The sequence below is a fragment of the Entelurus aequoreus genome, linkage group LG04 (genome assembly GCF_033978785.1).
Source record: "Entelurus aequoreus isolate RoL-2023_Sb linkage group LG04, RoL_Eaeq_v1.1, whole genome shotgun sequence".
In the NCBI taxonomy this organism is placed as follows: domain Eukaryota; kingdom Metazoa; phylum Chordata; class Actinopteri; order Syngnathiformes; family Syngnathidae; genus Entelurus; species Entelurus aequoreus.
Window position 1 is genome coordinate 12497264 of NC_084734.1, and position 11113 is coordinate 12508376.

Sequence of the window (11113 nt, forward strand, 5' to 3'; positions counted from 1 at the left end):
ACGCGAGCTTTGGCCCAGTGGCTCTTTCCCGCAGCAGGGAGACCCACCATCAACACCACCTAGGACGTGACAAGAGACTTTGCCTTCAAAAATAATCATTCATGGATTGTGGCTTTACCTCACTCTGCGCTCTGGAGTTGGGGCCCAACGTGCTGCGGAGCCTCAGCCCAGCAGGGAGCGCCGCCAGCGGGGTAAAGCCAGGGGGGCTGCAGTACCATGCTGGAGCTGTGGGGCCCAACAAGAAGCGGACCGCACAGTTCTTACAGAGGACGTGAGGGAACAGAGCGCGGCCTCGAAGCTCAGAGGCCTCGAGGGAAAAGGCCACGCCCATGAAACGCCCGTTTTTATGGAAGGAGAGCTGAACACTTCCGTTGGTGGAGAAAGACTGTGGGCAGAGTTTGTGGCGGATTAGTGGACTTTCCCTTCTGGCAAATAAATGATTGTAAAAAGTCAATCACAGCATAACAGCCGATGATGTCTCCCTCGGAGAACGTCTCCCCGTAGTCTTCTTCTTGCCCGCTGGTCACTTTTCTGGCTCCTGCATCGTATGCAAAGGAGAGGGCCTCTTCACCTGGTGGGGGGGACACACAGGTTATCACTGTATAGCGGTATAAAAATAATAACGTATCAAACTTATTTTTAGGCTTCATATTGCACCACACATATTTAATGGGAGACAGGTCTGGACTACAGGCAGGCCAGTCTAGCACCTGCACTCTTTTACTATGAAGCCACGCTGTTGTAACACGTGGCTTGGCATTGTCTTGCTGAAATAAGCAGGGGCGTCCATGATAACGTTGCTTGGATGGGAACATATGTTGCTCCAAAAGCTGTATGTACCTTTCAGCATTAATTGTGCCTTCACAGATGTGTAGGTTACCCATGCTTTGGGCACTAATACACCCCCATACCATCACAGATGCTGCCTTTTACACTTTGTGCCTAGAACAGTCCGGATGGTTCTTTTCCTCTTTGGTCCGGAGGACACGACGTCCACAGTTTCCAAAAACAATTGGAAATGTGGACTCGTCAGACCACAGAACACTTTTCCACTTTGCATCAGTCCATTTTAGATGAGCTCGGGCCCAGAGAAGCCGGCGGCGTTTCTGGGTGTTGTTGATAAATGGCTTTGGCTTTGCATAGTAGAGTTTTAACTCCCACTTACAGATGTAGCGACCAACTGTGGTTACAGACAGTGGTTTTCTGAAGTGTTCCTGAGCCCATGTGGTGATATCCTTTACACAATGATGTCGCTTTTTGATGCAGTACCGCCTGAGGGATCCAAGGTCACGGGCATTCAATGTTGGTTTTCAGCCTTGCTGCTTACTGTCTGTGTCGTGGAGTCGGAACACTTTCTGGTGGTTTGTTGTGGAAGTAAAGAGGACGAGGACGCCACCGCTTGTATATTATTCGCTACAACCGTCGTGTCGTCGTCTTGTCCCGGTGTGTGTGCAGGTTGTTGCTGATCCAGCGACTACCAGAGTCTGCCTACCAGCTCTGCCTTCAGCCCTTTGCACTCCAGACCCGCTTCTTGGAGCTTCGACCGCAGTTCCGCTACTTTTAGCTTCTTAATGTCCGCGAGCTTCATGGTTAGCTTTTGTGCGGCGGACATAGATGAAGTTGTGCTTTTATGCCCGCGTTCGTGACAAAAACACGGGGAAAAAGTGTGGAGAAAGAGCGATTTTACACAGCAAAACAAACAATTCAATATGGAGCCCTGCTCTCTGATTGGTTGACGCAATTTGACACGCCTTCGCTTTTCTTCTTCGTTGGTTTAATGGCGGGTGGCAACCGTGACTTCAAATGCATATGCCGCTCCCTTCTGTATCGGAGGAAACAACGTCGCACATTAGTTTTTGATGGTCGACGACGTCCACAGTTTCCAAAAACTATTTGAAATGTGGACTCGTCAGACCATGGAACACTTTGCATCAGTCCATCTTAGATGAGCTCTGGGTGTTGTTGATAAATGGCTGTGGCTTTGCATAGTAGAGTTTTAACTCGCACTTACAGATGTAGCGACCAACTGTAGTTACTGACAGTGGTTTTCCGAAGTGTTCCCGAGCCCATGTGGTGATATCCTTTACACACCGATGTGGCTTTTTGATGCAGTACCGCCTGAGGGATCCGAGGTGCGTAATATCATGGCTTACGTGCAGTGATTTCCCCAGATTCTCTGAACCTTTTGATGATATTACGGAGCATAGATGGCGAAATCCCTAAATTCCTTGCGGTAGCTGGTTGAGAAATGTTGTTCTTAAACAATTTGCTCAGGCATTTGTTGACAAAGTGGTGACCCTCGCCCCGTCCTTGTTTGTGAACGACTGAGCACCCACCTGTTCCCAATTAGCCTGTTCACCTGTGGGATGTTCCAAATAAGTTTTTGATGAGCATTCCTCAACTTTCTCACTCTTTTTTGCCACTTGTGCCAGCTTTTTTGAAACATGTTGCAGGCATCAAATTCCAAATTAGCTCATATTCGAAAGAAATAACAAACTTTTCCAGTGTGAACATTAAGTATCGTGTCTTTGCAGTCTATTCAATTGAATATAAGTTGAAAAGGGTTAGCAAATCATTGTTTTTATTTACCATTTACACAACGTGACAACTTCACTGCTTTTGGGTTTTGGGTTAGACTCCTAAATGTGCAAAGAAGACATCTCACCAAGCAGCAGTGATGTTTGGCTCAAGGACCAGCCTACTCGCATGCCGTAAGACTCGCTGCTTTCAAGGCCGTCCACCATGTTGTTGCTTAACAACGTCCTCTCCAGCCTCGCCTCGAAGCTCACCCTGCCCTGTGACACCCCGTGGGTGAGCCTGCAGCCGGACCACAGCAGGGGGAACCTGTCCCAGAACAGCGGCTGACCACAGACACCATCTTGGCTTATGTCAAAGTGCAGGTGGCTGTCATCTAAGTTGGAAAAAAAAAAAACGGGTATTAAATGGGCAGATGTTGTCACAAAAACAAGGTTAGAGTGTTGAAATACTCACAGGAATCTAACTTGACTACATCTTCAACTTCCTGCTGCGTCTCGTCTCTCTCCAGGGGAGCTCGTGGTGCTTTGGCTCTGGTTAATGGAGAGACTAGTCACTGACACATTGTGCGAAAAAAGCAATAAAAATGTATTCACACATAACTCTTAAACTAAAAATGCAAAATGTCTAATAATGCCTGGAATCATGTATCTTTGTGAGTTTTACTAGAAAAAATGTATTTTGTAAAGTTTGCAGAGGCAAAAATGTGTTTTACTCAATATGACAGTATAACTGTCATACTAAATATGAAAGTTATATAAACATAACTCCTAAACAAAACATGCTATATGTCTAAAAGTGTAAAAATGAAGTTATATGTGGCTTTCTATGGCTCCGGTGCAACTTCCTGTTTTGGCAACTTGTGATTGGATACTCACTTGGGACTCCCAAGTAAGTATCCAATATCAGCGTGAGGCCATCTAGAAGGCCTTACTGACAACAACTCGTGATCTGATTGGCTATGGCAATTATCTATCAACTGTATGTGCCCGTTCACTAACAGTGCACACACAGATTGTTGATTCTGAAGGCAGATTTGGTACAGCATGGCAACATAAGCTAGCTGAATTCTGATGGGATACAAACTAAAACTAATTAATTAACTAGTTAATAGTGTGAGAGTCCAGTCCATAGTGGATCTAACATAAAAGTGTGAGAGTCCAGTCCATAGTGGATCTAACATAATAGTGTGAGAGTCCAGTCCATAGTGGATCTAACATAATAGTGTGAGAGTCCAGTCCATAGTGGATCTAACATAAAAGTGTGAGAGTCCAGTCCATAGTGGATCTAACATAATAGTGTGAGAGTCCAGTCCATAGTGGATCTAACATAATATTGTGAGAGTCCAGTCCATAGTGGATCTAACATAAATGTGTGAGAGTCCAGTCCATAGTGGATCTAACATAATAGTGTGAGAGTCCAGTCCATAGTGGATCTAACATAATAGTGTGAGAGTCCAGTCCATAGTGGATCTAACATAATAGTGTGAGAGTCCGGTCCATAGTGGATCTAACATAATAGTGTGAGAGTCCAGTCCAGAGTGGACCTAACATAATAGTGTGAGAGTCCAGTCCATAGTGGACCTAACATAATAGTGTGAGAGTCCAGTCCATAGTGGACCTAACATAATAGTGTGAGAGTCCAGTCCGTAGTGGATCTAACATAATAGTGTGAGAGTCCAGTCCATAGTGGACCTAACATAATAGTGTGAGAGTCCAGTCCATAGTAGATCTAACATAATAGTGTGAGAGTCCAGTACATAGTGTATCTAACTTAATAGTGTGAGAGTCCAGTCCATAGTGGATCTAACTTAATAGTGTGAGAGTCCAGTCCATAGTGGATCTAACATAATAGTGAGAGTCCAGTCCATAGTGGATCTAACACAATAGTGTGAGAGTCCAGTCCATAGTGGATCTAGTTAATAGTGTGAGAGTCCAGTCCATAGTGGATCTAGCATAATAGTGTGAGAGTCCAGTCCATAGTGGATCTAGTTAATAGAGTGAGAGTCCAGTCCATAGTGGATCTAGTTAATAGTGTGAGAGTCCAATCTATAGTGGATCTAGTTAATAGTGTTATTTCAAGATAGCAAGAGTAACTTCCCTTTTTAAAAAAGGAAGCAAATTAGAACCTGGTTTTGGAGCAACATATGTTGCCATCCAAGCAACGTTACCATGGACGCCCCTGCTTATTTCAGCAAGACAATGCCAAGCCACGTGTTACATCAACGTGGCTTCATAGTAAAAGAGTGCGGGTACTAGACTGGACTAGACCTGTCTCCCATTGAAAATGTGTGGCGCAATATGAAGCCTAAAATAGCACAACGGAGACCCCCGGACTGTTGAACAACTTAAGCTGTACATCAAGCAAGAATGGGAAATAATTCCACCTGAGAAGCTTCAGAAATGTGTCTCCTCAGTTCCCAAACGTTTACTGAGTGTTGTTAAAAGGAAAGGCCATGTAACACAGTGGTGAACATGCCCTTTCCCAACTACTTTGGCACGTGTTGCAGCCATGAAATTCTAAGTTAATTATTATTTCCAAAAAATAAATAAAGTTTATGAGTTTGAACATCAAATATCTTGTCTTTGCAGTGCATTCAACTGAATATGGGTTGAAAAGGATTTGCAAATCATTGTATTCCGTTTATATTTACATCTAACACAATTTCCCAACTCATATGGAAACGGGGTTTGTATATACTCTGATGATTAACTTGTGTGATGACTGTATTATGCTGATAGTATATATTTGTACCATGAATTGATTTACGTGGACCCCGACTTAAAAAAGTTGAAAAACTTATTGGGGTGTTACCATTTAGTGGTCCATTGTACGGAATATGTACTGAACTGTGCAATCTACTAATAACAAGTTTCTATCAATTATGTCACGCTTCTGTTATATTTAGGGTAAGTAAACAAAACTTTTATCTTTAATTATGATGATAATTTCTGGTTATGTCCATTACCTTTTATATCGTATTTCCTCTTTAAACTCGTAGAAAGCCCGGCCTCGGTCCTCCAGCTCGCTCCTCTCGGCTCCGGCCTCTCCCTGGCCGACTGGCAGCTGCTCACAGTCGGCTAGGGGACTCTGTGAGCCGCCCTCGCCGTCCGTCTGTGTCGTGGAGTCGGAACACTTTCTGGTGGTTTGTTGTGGAAGTAAAAAGGACGAGGACGCCACCGCTTGTATATTATTCGCTACAACCGTCGTGTCGTCGTCTTGTCCCGGTGTGTGTGCAGGCTGTTGCTGATCCAGCGACGACCAGAGTCTGCCTACCAGCTCTGCCTTCAGCCCTTTGCACTCCAGACCCGCTTCTTGGAGCTTCGACCGCAGTTCCGCTACTTTTAGCTTCTTAATGTCCGCGAGCTTCATGGTTACCTTTTGTGCGGCGGACATAGATTAAGTTGTGCTTTTATGCCCGCGTTCGTGACAAAAACACGGGGAAAAAGTGTGGAGAAAGTGCGATTTTACACAGCAAAACAAACAATTCAATATGGAGCCCTGCTCTCTGATTGGTTGACGCAATTTGACACGCCTTCGCTTTTCTTCTTCGTTGGTTTAATGGCGGGTGGCAACCGTGACTTCAAATGCATATGCCGCTTCCTACTGTATCGGAGGAAACAACGTCGCACATTAGTTTTTGATGGTCGACGACGTCCACAGTTTCCAAAAAGCAACTTTAAATGTGGACTCGTCAGACCATGGAATTTTTGAGTGATTGATTGAGACTTTTATTAGTAGGTTGCACAGTGAAGTACATATTACGTACAATTGACCACTAAATGGTAACACCCGAATACGTTTTTCAACTTGTTTAAGTCAGGGTCTACTTAAATTGATTCATGAACACTTTGCATCAGTCCATCTTAGATGAGCTCTGGGTGTTGTTGATAAATGTCTGTGGCTTTGCATAGTAGAGTTTTAACTCACACTTACAGATGTAGCGACCAACTGTAGTTACTGACAGTGGTTTTCTGAAGTGTTCCCGAGCCCATGTGGTAATATCCTTTACACACAGATGTGGCTTTTTGATGCAGTACCGCCTGAGGGATCCAAGGTGCGTAATATCATGGCTTACGTGCTGTGATTTCTCCAGATTCTCTAAACCTTTTGATGATATTACGGAGCGTAGATGGTGAAATCCCTAAATTCCTTGCAATAGCTGGTTGAGAAATGTTGTTCTTAAACAATTTGCTCAGGCATTTGTTGACAAAGTGGTGACCCTCGCCCCGTCCTTGTTTGTGAACGACTGGGCATTTCATGGAAGCTGCTTTTATACCCAATCATGGCACCCACCTGTTCCCAATCAGCCTGTTCACCTGTGGGATGTTCCAAATAAGTCTTTGACGAGCATTCCTCAACTTCCTGAGTCGAAGCGTTTCTGGGTGTTGTTGATAAATGTCTGTGGCTTTGCATAGTAGAGTTTTAACTCGCACTTACAGATGTAGCGACCAACTGTAGTTACTGACAGTGGTTTTCTGAAGTGTTCCCGAGCCCATGTGGTGATATCCTTTACACACCGATGTGGCTTTTTGATGCAGTACCGCCTGAGGGATCCGAGGTGCGTAATTCATGGCTTACGTGCGGTGATTTCTCCAGATTCTCTGAACCTTTTGATGATATTACGTAGCGTAGATGGCAAAATCCCTAAATTCCTTGCAATAGCTGGTTGAGAAAAGTTCAATAGCACTTTATTCCAAACATAGGATAGGACTTTATTGTCAATGCACAAGTACAACGAAATTATGTTTTCAGCACAAACCCGTTCAAGATGAGACAAACAAACAGTGTACAGGGTTACAGAACAGGAACGCTGATGGGTCGCCAAAGGCGCCTGTAAAAGATGGGAAAAAGGTAAAACGCAGGGGAAGAAGATGAGTAAAAAAATACAATCTAGACTGGGCTCCTAAGGGGGCCTAGTCTGGAGTGGGGGAAAAAACCTCCATGCCATGCACACATAAACATGTTACATATAATCACGACAACTTGCAACCAAGGGGGGGGGGAGTTGGGACCCTGGAGGTCGACTGCTGCTATGAAGCGCTGCCAGCCGTCCATCACCCTGAGGGGAAACAAGCGGTGGTGAAGGCGTGGGGTTGGGGAGGGTGTGTGTGTATGTACCCATTGTCTTGGGTGTGGTAATGTAATGTTTATAAACTGAGGCCGATCTGCATGCAAGAAAAAGTTCGCCTCCAGGTGTCGTTGAGGAGGGAGGGAGGGAGGGAGGTCAAAAGCGTCCATCATTGAGGTGTCCTCGGGGGTGTTTTCCAGAACAGCCTGTTCCTGTTGTTCACAGCGTCAAGGCCATTCGATGGAGTCAAATCGTAGATTAGGATGTTTGTTTTCCGCGAGCAGACAATACAATGACTTGTCTGTTCTATTCGTCCATGCTGGCTCTCATATTCAATTTTCCTTTTCAGCAAGCTTCTCCATGATGTGATCCATCTTGCGATTCAGTTCAGAAATCGCCCCAGACTGTGATACCACAGCCCGGCCCAAACCCTCCGTTGCGACGAACAGCCTTTGGGCTCCTTGAGTGGCAGCCATCGTCTTACGAATTTGCCGATACACCAGAGCGATGCCCAGCCCAATCAGCAGGTGCCCCGCGATCACGCTTCCAAATAGGTAGATGTCTTCCACGTCCTCGATGGAAAGGACTGAGAGGCACATGATTCTCCATTTCTCACGGGAATCTCTCACGTACCCCGCAGCGATGGTTCCATCAGGGCAGCCGGGCTCCCCAGAACCTCTTTTCCTCGTCAAAAAGATTGTGTCAATTGCGTCGAGAGTCCAGCTGATCATTTCCATGTCTGTTGTTTAGATTTGAGGACAGCGCAAAGAAAGAGGCTTCAAAAAAGTTCAGACAAGGCAAAACAAAGAGAGAAAGTAGGGAGAAGAAGGGAGCGGGAAAAAAACAACAAAAACAAACAACAAGAAAGTTTGATCATATTACGCCTATACTGGCTCACCTGCACTGGCTTCCTGTGCACTCAAGATGCGACTTTAAGGTTTTACTACTTACGTATAAAATACTACACGGTTTAGCTCCAGCCTATCTCGCCGATTGTATTGTACCATATGTCCCGACAAGAAATCTGCGTTCAAAGAACTCCGGCTTATTAGTGATTCCCAGAGCCAAAAAAAAGTCTGCGGGCTATAGAGCGTTTTCTATTCGGGCTCCAGTACTCTGAAATGCCCTCCCGGTAACAGTTAGAGATGCTACCTCAGTAGAAGCATTTAAGTCCCATCTTAAAACTCATTTGTATAATCTAGCCTTTAAATAGACCCCCCTTTTTTAGACCAGTTGATCTGCCGTTTCTTTTCTTCTCTGCTCTTCTTCCCTGTCCCTTGCGAGGGGGAGTTGCATAGGTCCGGTGGCCATGGATGAAGTGCTGGCTGTCCAGAGCCGGGACCCCGGGTGGACCACTAGCCTGTGCATCGGTTGGGGACATCTCTGCGCTGCTGACCCGTCTCCGCTCGGGATGGTTTCCTGTTGGCCCCGCTGTGGACTGGACTCCCGCTGATGTGTTGGATCCACTGTGGACTGGACTTTCACAATGTTATGTCAGACCCACTCGACATCCATTGCTTTCGGTCTCCCCTAGAGGGGGGGGGGGGTTACCCACATATGCGGTCCTCTCCAAGGTTTCTCATAGTCATTCACCGACGTCCCACTGGGGTGAGTTTTTCCTTGCCCGTATGTGGGCTCTGTACCGAGGATGTCGTTGTGGCTTGTACAGACCTTTGAGACACTTGTGATTTAGGGCTATATAAATAAACATTGATTGATTGATTGAAACATACCATATAAGAGTCTTTCCGGCGCATTTTGGCAAACTTTTTACTAAGAAATGGCTTCCGTCTGGTGACTGGACCATACAGGCCTGATTGGAGGATTGTTGCGGAGATGGTTGTCCTTCTGGAAGGTTCTCCGACCTCTACAGAGGAATGCTGTAGCTCTGACCGAGTTACCATCGGGTTCTTGGTAATAAATTGGCAAAAATAACAAGAAAACTTTTTACAATGTCATTATGGGGTATTGTGGGTAGAATTTTGAGGACAAAAATGGCTGTATTCCATTTTGGTTGCAACATAACACATTGTGGAGAAAGTGAGGGGCTGTGGACACCTTTGTGTGTATATATATATATATATATATATATATATATATATATATATATATATATATATATATATATATATATATATATATATCATAACATGATTCATTACTTTATTGGATGTTTTTGGCTACATTATATGGTAACATTAGTTTATACTTTACACATACTTGCCAACCCTCCCGTTTTTAGCGGGAGACTCCCGGTATTCAGCGCCTCTCCCGATAACCTCCCGGCAGAAATTTCCTCCCGACAAACTCCCGGTATTCGGCCGGAGCTGGAGGCCACGCCCCCTCCACGCCGGGACAGCCTGTTCTCACATCCGCTTTCCCACGATATAAACAGCTTGCCTGCCCAATGACGTCATAACTGTAGAATGATCGAGGGCGAGTTCTTGGTTTCTTATGTGGGTTTATTGTTAGGCAGTTTCATTAACGTCCTCCCAGCGTGGCAACAACACACAACAACAGCAGTCACGTTTAGTCTACCATAAAGCAGTTCTTCTGCCGTAAACAGCAATGTTGTGACACTCTTAAACAGGACAATACTGCCATCTACTGGATAGCCTCCAGCACACTGAAATTCAAGTATTTATTTTATTTATATGTATAATAAAATAAAAAAAATAAAAAAAAAATAAAATAAAATATATATATATATATATATATATATATATATATATATATATATATATATATATATATATATATAGCTAGAATTCACTGAAAGTCAAGTATTTCATACATATATATATATATATGAAATACTTGAGTTGGTGAATTCTAGCTTAAATATATTCCCCTCTTAACCACGCCCCCAACCACGCCCCCGCCCCACCACAGACCACGCCCTCCACCCCCCACCTCCCGGTATCGGAGGTCTCAAGGTTGGCAAGTATGACTTTACATGACGTTTGGGTATTCTTTTACACAATCACTAAAATTTGTAACAGATTTACACTTTGGTTTTCGGAACTAAAATGTAAACGCATCGCTATCAATATTAGTTACGTGCATGCTTTATCAGTATCATGTTCCGAACCCCACTTGGAAAAGCTGAGCTGCGCTCATTGTGGCCATTCATCCTAACGTCCTCATTTTGTTTAGAAAGAGAAAATGAGCACAAATTGTTTCATTCGTTTTTGTTTTGTAGGTTAGGGCAGTGTTTTTCAACCTTTTTTGAGTCAAGGCACATTTTTTGCGTTGAAAAAATGCGGAGGCACACCACCAGCAGAAATCATTGAAAAACGAAACTCAGTTGACAGTAAAAAGTCGTCGTCGCAATTGTTGGATATGACTTTAAAGCATAACCAAGCATGCATCACTATAGCTCTTGTCTCAAAGTAGGTGTACTGTCACCACCTGTCATTATCACACCCTGACTTATTTTGAGTTTTTTGCTGTTTTCCTGTGTGTAGTGTTTTACTTCTTGTCTTGCGCTCCTATTTTGGTGTCTTT

At 44.3% G+C, this 11113-nt stretch overlaps 1 protein-coding gene across 1 annotated transcript in view; it reads right to left on the reverse strand.

Annotated features, from left to right (window-relative positions):
• Positions 1-6090, reverse strand: part of si:ch211-107m4.1 (heterogeneous nuclear ribonucleoprotein U-like protein 1) — a 17383-nt gene extending 11293 nt beyond the window's left edge. The window contains exons 1-6 of the mRNA XM_062044244.1: positions 5504-6090; positions 2992-3068; positions 2666-2911; positions 459-571; positions 119-385; positions 1-59 (exon numbers count right to left, since the gene is read on the reverse strand). The exon at positions 1-59 is cut by the window's left edge and continues 64 nt beyond it. Of these exons, the coding sequence (XP_061900228.1) occupies positions 1-59; positions 119-385; positions 459-571; positions 2666-2911; positions 2992-3068; positions 5504-5931 (1190 nt within the window). The 5' untranslated portion in view covers positions 5932-6090. The remainder of the gene's footprint in view (positions 60-118; positions 386-458; positions 572-2665; positions 2912-2991; positions 3069-5503) is intronic.
• Positions 6091-11113: the final 5023 nt, after the last annotated feature.